This window comes from Charadrius vociferus, unplaced genomic scaffold (assembly GCF_000708025.1).
Source record: "Charadrius vociferus isolate BGI_N301 unplaced genomic scaffold, ASM70802v2 scaffold800, whole genome shotgun sequence".
Classification (NCBI taxonomy): domain Eukaryota; kingdom Metazoa; phylum Chordata; class Aves; order Charadriiformes; family Charadriidae; genus Charadrius; species Charadrius vociferus.
The window spans coordinates 374,016-389,340 of record NW_009646525.1 but is presented as its reverse complement, the minus strand read 5'-3'; the positions used below and the strand labels follow the sequence as shown (position 1 = coordinate 389,340).

Sequence of the window (15,325 nt, the reverse complement as noted above, 5' to 3'; positions counted from 1 at the left end):
TGGCGGTCTCTGCTCAGCACATTCCTGCACTTTGTGCACACCAGCACCAGGGAGCTGTACGGAGTTACCACAATGCACCAATTTAACCTCGGTTCCAAGAAACCCGCAGGAAGCAGTGACATGGCCTAAGGGACCTACCTTTCTGCTGGTTATAGCGCAATTTCCATGCAGGATTTCCAAACACAGCAGGTTTTTGTTCAGAATGTCTGGTTGGTGAGTTTAGTATTTTTTGCAAAGTCTGTGACTAATTGGCCCACAAATGATGAACGCAGCAGGAGAACTTGGTTTTTAAATACTAGGAGGTAGGCAATCGAGTGAGGAGCACAGATACAACTATACTGGTATGGCATAACATAATGCAGAGTATGCACAGCATTTAAAGTTGAAATTAAGAACTGTTAAGGCAGAAAACCTATCTGAAGGTGTAGCACAGGGAAGCAGCTCAGTGGTCCATCCATCCAGGGGTGGCTGGCAAAGGAAGCTACAGCAGTGCTGGGCAACTTTCATTCCCGGCATTTATACTGGACCCGGAATGGTGCCATGGGTTGCTGTGTCCCCACCAAATGTAAAGGGCTCTGCAAAAAGAAGAAAATCAGTAGAAACATTTACGTTAGTTCAGTTAATGGAATTATCATTGTGCTTTAATATTAAGATATAAACATATTCTTGGAGCTTTGGTCTTACAGAACCAAAACCAAATACCGAGAGTATTTCTTGGCTTTGCTGAAGCCATCGAGTAGACCCTTCATGATTACTATTTATTGCACTCACTCTGACAGAGGATGACGCAGGAGATCTTAAGAAACTCTAATGGTTTTGAATATCTTCATCAGCATAATTGCCTGTGGGTGCAGACCCAAGTTACAATTGACTCCAGTGAGAGCTGGTGTGGCAACGCACCATCAGTCAGCAAGAGGCAATCTTCCTCCATATGGACTTTCTACCGCTGCTTGAGATCAGCATCTCACGTTCTTCAAGGAGAGCAGAGGAATTAAGTTCTCCAAGCTTCCGATTTGCAGCCTAAGGTGCAATCATACAAAGCTCATGCCACTCTAAACTTCTCCCTCCTCTCCTCGGGAGTTTAGCTATAGGGCATGTGTGTCATGTTTAGGTTGCAACAGGCAGACACGCTGAGTTTGCAGCAGTCTATGTTTGGGAGGAACAAGGATTTTTGGAAAGTGGACAGGACACAGGCAAATGGGGAAGGAAATTACTGCTGAGAGTGGAGACCACACTACTCTCCCTTAATGGTAAAACCTTTATGTCTCACACCTGCTCCTACAGTCTTACTCTAATAATTTCTCTTCCACCACTGAACATGTAGTGGAAGAGCACTGTGAGTGCTGCATCTGATTTCATAGCTTTAAAGTATTAATAATCCAGTTCCATATTCATTGTTTTTGTGAGTGGCAGAAAGCAATTATAAAATCTCTTGTAATGTTTAGGTAATGACGAGACAAAATACTCTTGTAGGTGCATTCTTGTATAGGCAGCACAGCCCCACTAACATTGCTGGAGTTACTCTGGGTTTTCTGAGTTAAAAGAAGATCAAGTTATTCATTACATGTTTTATTAACGCTCCTCTCAAAACTTTGCTTCATTATACTTAACCGCAGCTGAGCATGAGTGTTCAGCTGAGCATGGTGAATGAAGGATATAAAGATGTGGAATGCTACATAAATGCATGGATCTTTTACCTCCTTTGGTATTGCATCCAAAAGCACAAATTCATATTTGTATAGGAATAGCACAACGAACAACTGGACTTCCATGATAGCAAACCACCTGCAAGAAAAGGGAGGAAAACGTTGGCCGTCCAGCCCGACCATCACACGTGTGTTATCATCAGATAAGAAACAGGGTGTCTTTAACACATTTTACATTCCACGCTTTAGTTTTGCCCGAAAGTTTATCTCCAGTAGGAAAATATGCTGTAGCTTTGTTCAGCTTCATTAGTGAGCGAAGAACATGAATGTAGCGGCTGCCCCTTCTTTCCAGTGAAACATTAGACCCACAGTATCCCTCTGACACCCTATTTTAAAACGGCCCCTTATCATTATGGTTTTTTCCACTGTATAAACATTTATGCTCTTCTAACGCTTGCTGACTTGAAATAACTTCATAGGAGTGAGAAGACAGTCAAATATAGAAAAGGCTATATGACTAATTGTGCTATATAAAGTTATATAATACAGCTGGGAGCCTGATGACATCAGAGTAGCTGTGACAGCGGGAGTTATTATTTAATGCGTCAGCATTAGAATGCGGTATGAGACCCGAGGGCATGATTTTTTTTCTGTAATGCTCTCAAGAAAGGTCTGTCTTAGTCAGTCCGGAGAAGATTTCAGATAACTGCAGGTGAACTCCTCCAGGCTATTTTTTTTTAATGTTGATGTGTGCAAGAGCTTTCTCCATTCAGGCACTAGCACGGACCTATGCCAGGTCATGGGATTACTCACTTGCAGAATTTAGACATAAGTCTTAAATACCTGGTTAAAATAGTCACACTACCTTGCTCTTCTACACGGTCTATTTTCCATTATCTGAGAGATGCTGGAAAACTTGGATAAAACAGCTATTGGGGAATTCACTGGGGAGAAGGCCACATGACTGCACATGGCGTCAGCCTGGATTTGGCCCGGCAGGTGTGAAGAGGAAGCTAATAAGCCCCACGAGACCCAAGCTAACTCCTGCAGAGCCATCCAGATCTGCGCACTGAGCCGCCCCGTGCTCCGGGGTGGGAGGATGCTTGTTTGTTTTGGCATAGCTTCAGACCCAAATTATCTCTGTGATTTCACATTGGAATTACCTTGAGATAGGGAGCTTTTGGTGACCTTGAGCTCAGGGGAATGCAGTGCAGAGATATTTCAGTGGAAATTAGCTCAGGTCAGGCAGGACTTGCTACCCAAACTCCATACCAGCGGCACCGTGCAGAGGTGGGCTCCTTACAGTCACTGCACTGGTTGCACAGTGTGGTTCTGGGCTCCTGGTGGTTGAAGTCCTGTCTCTGAGCCTCAGTGGTTTGGCACAGATGATGTGGCCAAATGCCAAAATGCCTCTAGGTTGCCCCGAAAGTGGAAATGCTGCGTTTATAGAGGTCTGTCCTTCAAACACGAGCACAGCCGTATGCGAGCTGACCAGGGCTGACACCTCGGTACCCGCAGTGGGGTCCATCTGCAATCTGTCCAAGCAGCAATGGGTATAACCCATAACTGACTGTAGCACTTCCCACCGTTAGATCTCAAAGTGCTTTTCCCAACAGGCTGCTGTTGTTATTCTGCTCTTCAGACAGAGATGCTGAGACACAAGGGTGACAAGCAACACACATGTCTGAGGGTAGGCAGAGGGACAGCTCACGAGTGAAAAGCAGGACTGCAGCATCCCAGTGCATCTGTCTCTCCCACAGCACGTTGTACTGAGCAGAAACCATGAGCTTTCTTGCAGATAAATGCCCCTTATTTCCCACCTGTCTTTTGTATTAATCCTAGAGCGGTTTTCCTGTAAAAACTCTGAGTCACTGATGCCTTCCCATTTTATTTAGTGACAAGGGGGTTTGACAAAGATGTGCTTTTTGAAATCTTGCCCCCAGTGCACTGCTACGTATTGGTGTTGTGCTGGAACTCAGGAGCCCAGCTGTGGATTGAGGACCTGCAGTAAATGGAGTCTGAGAATGAAATCACAGCCGTTGTGCTGAAGGGTTTACAATATCAGCATAAGATAGGAGGCAACAGACAGAGCCATGCAAGATAAGCACAGTCTCACAGGCAATAGTCACCTAGTTAGATAAAAGTAGCTTCACTGACATCAAATTTTTCCTTTAGGTAAAAAAGATGGCACATAAATGGCTTTGTGTGAGCTCTTCCCATGTCAGTTTGCTAGAATATTTGACAAGTTAGTTATTTTCCAGCTTTCAGTTTGATTAAATTAACTTTTAATTTCATGATGAACTCTTGCAATGGAGAAATTAAATATTTAATAAATTTCAATTAAAAATCCCAGTACTGAATTAAATGAAAATGCATCTTAAACTTGAAATATCTTTGTTTCATTCAGTCATACCAAGGAAATCTGCAACATGGGATCTAGATACATCCCTTGATTTAATTTCCTTTCTTCTAAGACCACTGCATTGTTCTCTTAGAATTATTGCTGAAAAGCACGAAGGTGTGTGTTACCATGTGGACTGCCAAAGGGTTTGAAAGGACTTTTTGTCTGTCAGCAAGAAAAAGATTCTCTATCTGTTGTCTATGTGGAAATGTTATCATCTTCTTTCCAACCATAAACTTATTTTAAAGATATTATCAGAGTCCAGAGAACAGCCTGAACAAAGAAATAGGTCATTATATATAAACAAGCAGCTTTCAGAAAGATTGTTTTGCAGCTTGTCCTGTACCTGCAGATGCCTCTTGTGAATTCTGCTATCGCCCTTGCTGGGAGTGAGGCCGTGCTCATATTTAGCTCAGGAATATGGTACAAGTCATGGAGGTAGAGCAGTGAGTGAGCACTTTCCGCCAGCAAGCCTAAATGGTGAATGCAGTTTTATTCATTTTGTTTATGTCTTTAATGCCTTCACAAAGTTTATCTGATAGTCACGTCCAGCCTGCTATAGGGTGCAGATTCAAAAATGCAGATCCTCTGCAACACTCTCTGGATTCCTCGATCCACATGGGACTTTTGAGTTAAACTAACCAGTTTTAAGGATTCTTAGATGCTTAGATGCTTCCTAGAGGAGACCAGGTTTTGAAGGCAGTGAATTGAGCATAGAGATGTTTGAACACAGAAACGAGGAGCAGCTGGCTCCCTGGGACTTGTTCCAGGAAGAGGGACAGCAGAGAAAACAGCAGAAGGAATGCAGGAAGCACCAAGGCTGGCATTGCTGGAGGAGTGAAGAAAGACAGGATCTGCAATTTAAGCCATCATACAATTGCGTGGGCCTTAATGCAAAGACAAGATTTAAACACGAGGAGCCAGTTAAGACATTGGAAGATTAGCAAAGATGTCAATAGCATCACAGAGGATGGAAAGAGAGTCTCAGCCCAGAGAAATGTTTTTTTTAGGTTAGTTTAGAACTGGTTTATGGCAGCCTAAATGCCTGTGTCTATAAACTGGCATGTTTGTAAGTGGAACAACTCTCCCTTGATGAAAAGGGGCCTCGGCAGCAGCAGAGCTAGGTTGACTTTCCTCCCCAGGGGATATCCCTTCATACACTAGTCTCAGATTCTGCTTTTGCATCATGCCTTAACCTGTCTTTTCCAGGAATGAAACCACTTTCAAATCAGTTTAAACAAGGTCCAGATAATACTGAACATTGGGGGACTTACAAAGAGCAAAGCAATGAAAACATTTTATCTCCAAGTGTAAGAGGAGCCCAGTTCAAGAGAGTTGTTCTCTGCAGGGTTTGGGAATAAATAAACCCCAGCTGTTTCACTGACCTTCCTGGACACTGATGCTTCCCTCCTCCGAATGCCACAAAGCTGTCCAAGAAAGCATTCTTCTCTAAATTTGCCTCTTTCCAACGATCCTGTGGGAAGAAACTTTTTTTTTCCAAATCAGCCTTATATAAATAAAGCTTAACTTTATTTCTGCAGGCTAAAAATGACCTTGGACAGCTAATCCTCAACACAAAGTTGCACTAATGCTATTTTATTTTGCATTCAACCTGTCAGTGTTAGAGTCTGGATTCAAAAGTCAGCACCAACTCAGGGAAAGAAATGAGGGTCCCATTTGAAACATACTTAGTACTGGAGGGGTTTTCAAAATCACCCCTAAAGCGTTCTTCCTATACCTCACCGTTTTTCTAAATCCTCCCTCTTGAGCTATTGACATGTTTATAAAAATGCGACCTTCTCCTTTCAAATATACGCATATTCAAAAAAAATGTTCAACCAGTACCCTACCTCAGCCACAAAATTGTATCACAGCCCACAAACGACTCATGCACGTCTTGCACACAAGCCATTTCTAAGATGCTGTGCACAAATAAATGCAAGGTGTATGACCTGTCACACAAGAAAAAGGCAAGGATTGCCCAGCCCCATTCTCAGGTGCAAGCCGGTGTGTGAGAAATGAACTCTTTTCAACAAAACCAGCCTGTCTGTAAAAAAATCTCAGCAGTGATGAAGCAAGGCGGTGCCATTTGGCGGTACCAAGAGGTACTCACCTATTCCTCATGGAAAAAGGCTGAGTTTCTAAAAAACAAGCTAACTTGCTTTTTAGGAATAAAATTACTAAAGAAATAAGCTGCTGCATCAATGTTTCTGCTTAGGGTTTCAAACAGGCAGGAATTGTTACGAGGGATTTCAAATTTCAAGTTTGCTAGAGGGGACGTTTTGTTTAAATTTCTCCTTGATGTATTTCTATAAAAAAGACAAACTGTTCTATAGCGGATGGTGCTAAAAAGAGCAGTTACAAGCCTGCCCACACAGCCACCTGGAGTGGAATAATAATCAAGAAACTCTAGATGAGCTACTGAATTAGAAGAGCTAATACCTACCAGAAATCATCTGACTGGAAAGACCAATAAGCCTGTGTAAATGCGTGGAGATGAGCCACACAAACAAATCACAGGGAGAGTTCTTGGAGTTGGGTTCAACAGTGAAATCAGTGGGGTCTTTCCATGGTGGGCTTTGAATCAAGATCAAAGTGATATAAACTAGTACCATATTATCTGGAATACATAACTGAACTTTAAAGTCTTGCTTATTCCTACAGGCTCCTCCTTTTTTTGCACATCATCTCTGTATACAGGGCCATCCTGCAGATGATGGGGAATACCCAACTTTAAGCCAATTTGTCCATGTGCTTTTGTTGTGAAATAAGTGAAGAGGAGAAAAGACAGCAAAATACCCACGCTAAGAGTAACAACTTACAGGTTTGAACATTTCTGGGTCAGGAAAATATTTTGGATTCCTGTGTAACCAATATGGCGATAACATCAGCATGTCACCTGCAGGGACGATGAAATTCTGAAAAGAAGAAAAAACTCTAAGAAAAGAGAAAATCATTTGTTCAACTCGCAAAACAGTCCCTCCTTAGTACTTCTCTTCCACCAGCAGAACGTCCTAACAGAGGGCAAGTGAGGGTGGTGAAGCCATGGCCAACGTATTACATGTTTGAAGCTTCTTCTTGCTGTTGCCCTTTTTTCCATAAGTAAGACCTAAACAGTGGAGAATGTGGAAAGACTATTTTGGTTCTAATTTGGTTTTTCAAGTGTAGAAATAATAGAAATATTATTTCCGTCTTTCCTGCTTCTTGATGTATTGTGAGAACAGGTATTTTTTGCTAAATCTTTTGTTAAACGCTTCCTTCAAAATGCAAAGAAATTCATAGGAAGACTTAGATGACAGTAGACCTTTATGGGGCTTTCATAATTTCTTAAATAGGCATAAGTGATGATTCCTTAGGAGAATGTTTTTCTCCTAAATATTTATTTTTTAGACTCCTGAACACTGGTACTTCCCTTCCGAATGGCAGTGAAGGGGACAATCAGAAAAGAAGGAGTTTTATCAGTTACTAAATTGTGGTCCCTTCTACTGTATTTGTTGTGTCTGATTACTATTTCATATACCATCTGCACGGCTCAATTCAATTCAGTCTAAAGTAAATTTAAAATTAAAGGTAAGACTGTGAGCAAGAGAAGCAAAACCACTCTTAAATTAATGATGATTAAATTAATGATGATGAATAAATCTGTTACACCAAAACAGGATATATATATGTAAGGCTATGGAATATCTCTGCTATTTGAATTTTATCCAGATTTTTTGGGAGGCCCCTTTCCAGACAAATCATACAGCATCCTTTTGGGGAAAAACAAAAACCAATAAAACTCACCTGAATTTTTATTGGATTTACTACTTTCTTGGTGATTGCACCTGGAGACCTCAGCCGTATGGCTTCCAAAGTGCACCATTTAATAAAAGAGAGCTTCTTAAGGTCCTCTTCAGACACTTCTATTTTATCTTTACCTGTTGTGGCATGAGAAAGAAGCTTCTGTGTGAAAATTAGATTTCATGCCTGTTTTGATACATGCTGGCATGTTTTGCTTTAGACCTTCTGACATAATACCTCAAGACTTTAAGACCTTGTTTACACCCAGAAATTTTCTTTATATTTCAAAGTAAATAAATGGACCAAAATCAGTACAATTCAAGAAAAGCTGTTGAAGAGAATTTAATAACTCTAAGGTGGCTGTAGATATGGCATTGGCCAGAAGAGGCCAAACAAAAGTCATCTTGGAAGTTGGGAGTCCTTGGACATTTTCAGTAATTTGGTAGGGCACTGCATGGAAATCTCAGGGACCGTAGGCACCAAGACAAGGAATCACAGCTGAACTCTTGGGCTATGTTAGCACCAGCAAATAAAACAGGGCCAGGAGAAAGGCTTAAGCACTGGTTCATGATTATCCTTATTGGTTAATTATTGACATGTTCCTTGATGTGGTTTTGACCCACGCCAACTAAAACTCATCCATGAAAGTCTAAGCATGGTTCAGGGGACTGCTTATGTGAGTGACTGCTCCCAGTAGGTGACTGTTTTTTGAAGGAAAGAGGTTAGTCATGTGGGAGTGAATCACGCTGGACAAATCTGCCTCAGATGAGAGAAAAGAGAACAGTTCCTGGCCTTTTTTTCCCCCAGAATACCTGTAACTCTGGTAAACATCACACCATGAAAAGCAGTTGAATTGAAAAACCTCCTCTGACCCTATCATAGATGCGTGAAGAAAGCACAATACTGGTTAATACAAATCTAGGTCTAAATGATAGGTGTGCAATGAAGAGACAAGTACATACAGTTCTTTTTCTACCTTCTTGTGATAACATCAAAGGTGTTTTTTTGTTTAAAAATATCTCTTGAACATATGCTGAGTAAAGAACTCAGAGCTGGACTCTGTTACCAGTAGTATCCTCAGCAGAAACATTCATTATTCCTATCTATTGACCACTGGTCATGTGCTCAGCCAACACAGAATAAATCATTCCTAGTTCCAGAAGGACACGATTGGATTTATTACCTGCTTTGCCAAAAACAGAAGCCAGGTCTTCCATGATTTTCTTGTAAATGGAAGGATAAGAGAGTATGAAAACAAGGGTCCAAAATGCAATCTAAACAGAGATGAAAGTACTTCAATTCCGGAACATGGAACAGAATTGCAGTATCTTTGTAGCAAATCACAGAGGCAGGTGAAAGCATTTGTACTTTTCTGTTGTAGTTGGGATGCACGGGGAGCTGTGCTTCCAGGATAAATCCACATCTAAGGGCTCAGATCCTGGGAGATTAGGTCTAGTCATCTGCTGTGTACTTATCTTTAGTGAACATTATATAGCCTGGCCTTTGAGCTTTGAAACACAGAATCATTTCTTTAATTTCAAATAACTAGGTGTCAAAATGAATTACTAAATCATTGTGTGTGATTATATTTAGCTGCATGAGTGAAAGAAAAATTAAATAGTAAATTCCTACTAATATCAGCAGAAATTAGGTTAAATAATTTGCAGGGCATTGTCACAGTGAGTCACACTAGAATGGGCAGGAAAAGTTTTAATTAACAGCAAAACAAGCAGTAGTATATCCCCTTTAGATATAATTTGCTAACTGATTATGCAATGAAGTTGAAAGTCAAGAAATTTAGGAAACGAGAAAATCCTCTTAAGTAGAATGAAACCAGAAGGACTCGCAGTGCTGCCAGGAGTTTCTCTCTTGCTGAGCTAGCGGGAGATGCAGTCTGCACACAGATCTGGTCATGGGCCATCTGTGCTGGTGAGGGATGAGAACTCTTACTGTTATTTCCCAAATAGCCCCACGTGGATGCAGCCCTCCTTCTGCAAAACAAATCCGGTAGCTTAGATTTCTTGTAGAGCACTTGGACACTGAGGCTTCACTCCATGGGCTGAGGAGGGGTAACTGAATTGTTTCAGATAAAAGGGCTTAATGCACTTGTAAAAAACCCCCTTGGGAAGTGAAAGGCCTTTTTTCATCATTTGAGTCACTAGAACAGTGGTTGTGACTATTCTGAGAAACAGCTAAATATCTGTATGTCTATTTACAGCTGAATATTACAGGAGTAAGTAATGATAGTGTTGTGGAAGGAATGTCAGTTAATCCTGATAGCAGGCAGCAGGCTATGCCTCTCACTTATACCAACATATGAATCCACGGAAACCTCACTGAAATAGATGAAATTCCTTTTGGGTAAATTGTAATAACATCCAATCTACAAAAACCATAGATATATCCATTAGGAGTACATATAAAAATAACTCACTATCATTTTTTTCTAAATCACATCTGTAACAGACATAACTGCTGGAGAAAGCTTAGTCGTCACGGTAAATAAAGGATGTTTTTGCTGCTATGGATTTTTCATCCGAGAAATTCCTGTAAATGTCTTTGGTCAGCCTAAGCTGTGTTAGATATATTGGGCTTGTTAGCATATATACAGCTGTATCATTAATCCATCAAATCTGCTTCTAACATAGACAAAACTTAAGCAACGGTAGAATCAAACTATTGCTTTTCTTGCCCTGAAGCAACACTGGCATTTGTACAGCAGATCTCCCAAAGCAAAAAAGTCAAAATCACTCAAGGATTTACACACAGATGAAGTTACTCTATATTATGCTTTTGATATGCTTTACAATTGATAATGCCAGGCTATTTAAAATAGACTCTCTAGTATAATACAGCCACAGTGCTTCAAAATAGAGTTTAATATTCTTCACAGCTTAAGACTGTGATCTTAATAGCTATGAGACATATGTTCCCGAAATGTTAAGATAGGGGACATAATAATTTAGGAAAAATACAAGAAGAGCTTTTCTTGTCATTGCTTCTGTGACATTGCAGCCTGGGTATATTTGTAGTGATGCATGTGGGCGTGATAATCCCATCTTTGGAATACATGCAGTGTGTGTGACCTCTGGTTCAGTCTTTGCTTCCCAAATACAGGCTTTTGAGCAGGTTAGAGAGAATGTTTTTCTCTAGCTGATGTACTTACAGGGACAGAATTTGCTTGGGAAGCCCAGAGCATTAGGAGACCATAATTGGGACCCAGATGTTGTCCTTGCAAGTTATCCAGGAGATGGTGCAGTAGTGTCTGTTGTAAATAAAAGATAATAATGTGTATTTCCAAAAAATATATTAAAATCTAGTTTAGGGTAGTGCTTACTAGAATTCAAGGACATAACATAAGACTAGTTTATGAAAGAGAAGTAATGTTAGTTATGGGTTTTTTGCAGTCACAAGTAAAGATGACAGCTGTTAAGAGAAAGTGAGACTCACTCATAGACAGAAGGCCAGAAGAAGTGAAAGCACCACGTGAATCTCTACTGAATACTTGCACTGCTCTCCATTTTCTTAAAGTTTTTAGGGAATCTGGTTCTCTCGCTCCCCATTGTTGCTTGTACGTGGAAGAGAGAAAAAAGAAATCTCTATTCTTCTTTATCTTTAATTCCTGCTCTACTTCTCTACTTTAAAGAACCTGAAAATGGGACTGAACAAGTTGAATGAATAGAAATGAAGAAAATGTTCTCTCTGTTGCTGCCAAAAAGGTGCTTGTTATGAAGAGATGGTCTGATATATCAGCAAAGTCCCTAGTTCCAGGTGCTCTTTTAGTGACCTAAACAATGACTTCAATGGCTTGATGTTCTTTGAAACTATAGCAACTGTGTAATGTTCTAGGATCAGCTTTTGTTTATAGTATTTCCTTAAATACAGGGCAACCATGCATTCACGGCAAAGCTTCCTTTCTACTTTTCAGAGGGGAAAAGGCTGACCTGGAACACAAAATGACCGCTTTTTTCCAAATTCCCACCCAATCTACAACACCAAGCTCATGCCTCCTACTTCCTATACCTTCTTACCTCCCACCATCCCCTCTCCAGCCCTCTCTTTCTTTCCATTATTCTGGTTTATTTTATGAAAGAAACTGTGGTATGTAAAGCTTTTAAAGTCTAAATAAAACCCAGGTTGTTTAATGATCTGTTCTATAATCATTTGGTAGATCAAAATTCCCAGGCCAGTCTGCCCTCGTGTTTGTCAACCGTATAGACAGAATTCCTGCCATAGTTAAGGAGAATAACCAGGGGGACAACTTATCACAGCCTTGACACAATCAATATTTAGGGTACTTGGCTTCCAATCCAGTAATCTGCTATTTTCTACTAGTCTGGCTGCTGGAGGATCTACTCACTCTACACCAGGGTTTAAAAATAGTACATGTAAGGTTTTGAAATTTCACAGCGCGGTGCCCTCAGAGAAACAACTGAAGAGGTCTTTCTCTCACTTCTTTCAACTGCTCACTGCAACTGCGATACCACAGGCTGGCAATGGGTCAGAGCTCTGGACCCTTGGCTTAAAAATCCCCAGAGGAAGAAGTTAATTGTCAGAATTGTAGGAAATAAACTAAGTTGAGGAGTAGGGCTCAAAATTATGGGTCTGACCTAATATAGGTAACAGCAATAATAGACAATTAAGGTATGCAGCTATTAAAGCTGACATGTTTGGCTTATTTCTTCCAGTACTGAAATAATTCCTGCCCGCCATCGTTTCAGTCAGAATATACAACAAAGTCATTTTATTTCATAGCCTTGGATGTTTACCTTGGATGTGGTCTCTGAAGGGTTGGTCCTTTCAGCATTCGACACTACTTTCTCAAATAATTTTAGAAGCCATTTTTTGGATTTAGACCAGTTCCTGTAAAGAAAAGCAACAAACAAGAAGCACTTAGAACTGAGGCAGCACAAACCAACATTTCCTTTTCCACGAGAACGACTCCTTGGTTTCTTTCCAAAAGCCCCTGGGCAGCAGTCAGTTGATGAATAGTCAAGTGTCAATCTGACTGACAGTAGTGTTGACTTCACCTTAGCCCGACCTCATCTTACAGCCAGCACCTGTGGCTGCAAGATTCCTAGATTTTCATATCTATTCCACTATAGCTTTTCATGGTGGCTTTGGACAATTGCTTAGCTCAATCTTTTCAAGAATGTCCTCCCCTAAGAAAATAAAGGCCACATTTTTAGAGCATCTTTCTGAAGGCTATTTTGAGGTGCTCAAGGTGCTGTCATGGCCCTGAGAGCTTTGGCAGGCTCCCTTTCTTGGAGTTTGGCTGCCTTTACCCAAGGTCAGCTCTGCGACAGAGCAGCCATGTAACCTGGGATCATTCTGCTGGGAAAACAGCTAAGGTGTGGGAAAGAACACATGCCTTGTTGGGGACCCCCTCTCCTTGGGACTCAGGTTTAGGCTCAGGCCTTTGCCTTTTACCTGGTTCTGCTCCCTGACGGGTTCAATCCTGCCCACCTAAGCAAGGTGCTTTATGCCAGGAAAATGCATGAGACAAGGTCAGGACTTTTTTGAAGCACCTAGCTGAAAGCCTGCCTGACTCAAGGACACACCATCGATAAAGACAGTGCATCATCCTCCAGGGAAAATGTCTCTCGTGGTTGATATCCCAGAAAGCAAAATGCCTGTAATGGGTACACCATGGGCATTATCTCCACTCCGTTACCTCAGGAAACATTCAGGCATCTGAGAAGCGTATTCAAAGTCCTCATCATACTTCAGAAAATGTTCTTCAAACTCCTTGATTTCAGTCTGACTTGTCGGGCAGATGCCTCTCCCAAACAAAGTGTTCACCACTGCTGGATACATGATATGCCTGCAAGGACAAGATCCCCATGACTTACAGGCCACAGGGAAGCTGTTGCAGCAGTTTTAGGTCAGGACATGGTGTGCTGAATTGCCAGCACTAGAACTATGGGATTCAAGCGTCACACCAGTATGGAGGGGCTCATACCTCACTCACACCTTTAAGCAGATTTTAAGCAGAAGCTGGGATGATACACGGACCTCAGGCTAGTCCTCTGCATGTGGCTGAACTTCATCAGTTAGCGTTTGGTCACTTGAACAGTGGCAGAAAGTTTCTGGGTGCTGAGGTCCCCTTCTCCCCATTAACCACCCCTCTTATTTCAGGTTAGCCCATGTGAACCTTCCCAGCATTGCACAACCCCTTCTGCAACCAGAAACCCTGAGAAATCTTCTCCCTGGCTGCAGCTTTGCTGGACTGAACAATGCTTTTGTTGTTTTCTTTTTATCTTACTCCTTCCCTATTTGCTCCTCTGTTATCCTGCAAACTCCGAGCTCGTTTCCCAGCCCACTTCACCTGTACTCTTGACCTCTGAGAAACCCTTCTACAGTCTTCGCTGGGTTCCAGCCACTGCTAAATGCATATTTCAGGCAATGGCTCTTTCACTTTCTTGCTTTTCTACAGATCATAAGGAAGATGGAGCCACCTGCTGGCTCTATGGATTTAATTTTGCAGCAGCTAAATAACAATTATCCAGGGCATTGCATTCCGATTCTATCCTGTGTTGTTTGTCAAAACCATAAGAACAGATTACACTGAGCACAGATTTACTGTGGATGACTCTTACGGATTCTGTAGATATCATCTAGCCTATGACTTTTTTTTTTAATGTTAGACAAATAGCAGCTGATGGGGATTTGATGACCAGTGTCCTTGACAGCCATGGCAGTGGGAAAAACGCCCTGTTCCCCAAGGCTGCAGCAAGGAGCCATGCACGCTTCATGTAGGACCTGTACACCCATGCCACCATGGGCACCCACACCATGGTGTGGACCACGGTCTGTGCTGGTGGCAGTGCAGCACAGAACAACAGGTCCATCCCTGCCCTCAGAAACCTGAGCCCAGGTAAAAGAGCACAGATGGATTCCGACAGGGGAATAACAAGAACATGTGAGCCAATATTAGCATACCAGGCAGTGGCGTAGCACGCTAACGATTCGATGCCTGTCCGTTTTGTTCACAAGAAGCAGACGTGACTTTGATCTCAGAAGACAGGTGAGGGAAAACCATGGGATGTGGGGGTTTGCACCCCATTATTGGGACTGAGGTTTCAAAGCTCCCTTCCCCCACATCTTTCCCCAGTTAATGCAAATTGCAGTAATTGAAGTGATAGGTGCTCAGTGGTTTAGCTGCAGTTAAAAGCTGTATCTTAAATGTATTATGTAGAAAAAGTCAGCAGAAGTCAACCTGGATGTGCGATCTTAGAAACAGGTCCAAGCCAAAGGCAATACTCAACTTATAGTCCTGATGGACAGGCAAGATAGAGGTGTTGTCCCAGATGATCAGGAAGAAGGAGGAGTTAAAAGCTCTGTTGTTGTCACATGAAACTGTCAGTAAGGGATTTTTTTTTTTTTTTTTTACATTAAGGATGGAAGTTCTGGCAGCAAAGTCAGTTGCAGAGTTCTTATTTAAGTTTTGGGCTAGGCTTGGCCCAAAACGCACAGGGAAAGTTTTCATCCTGCT

At 41.7% G+C, this 15,325-nt stretch overlaps 1 protein-coding gene across 1 annotated transcript in view; it reads right to left on the bottom strand.

The window, feature by feature from the left end:
* Window positions 1-503: 503 nt before the first annotated feature.
* Window positions 504-15,325, bottom strand: part of LOC104286787 (24-hydroxycholesterol 7-alpha-hydroxylase) — a 23,793-nt gene continuing 8,971 nt past the window's right edge. The window contains exons 4-12 of the mRNA XM_009885426.1: window positions 13,505-13,654; window positions 12,600-12,693; window positions 10,997-11,095; window positions 9,014-9,104; window positions 7,834-7,967; window positions 6,870-6,965; window positions 5,433-5,521; window positions 1,698-1,785; window positions 504-575 (exon numbers count right to left, since the gene is read on the bottom strand). Of these exons, the coding sequence (XP_009883728.1) occupies window positions 504-575; window positions 1,698-1,785; window positions 5,433-5,521; window positions 6,870-6,965; window positions 7,834-7,967; window positions 9,014-9,104; window positions 10,997-11,095; window positions 12,600-12,693; window positions 13,505-13,654 (913 nt within the window). The remainder of the gene's footprint in view (window positions 576-1,697; window positions 1,786-5,432; window positions 5,522-6,869; window positions 6,966-7,833; window positions 7,968-9,013; window positions 9,105-10,996; window positions 11,096-12,599; window positions 12,694-13,504; window positions 13,655-15,325) is intronic.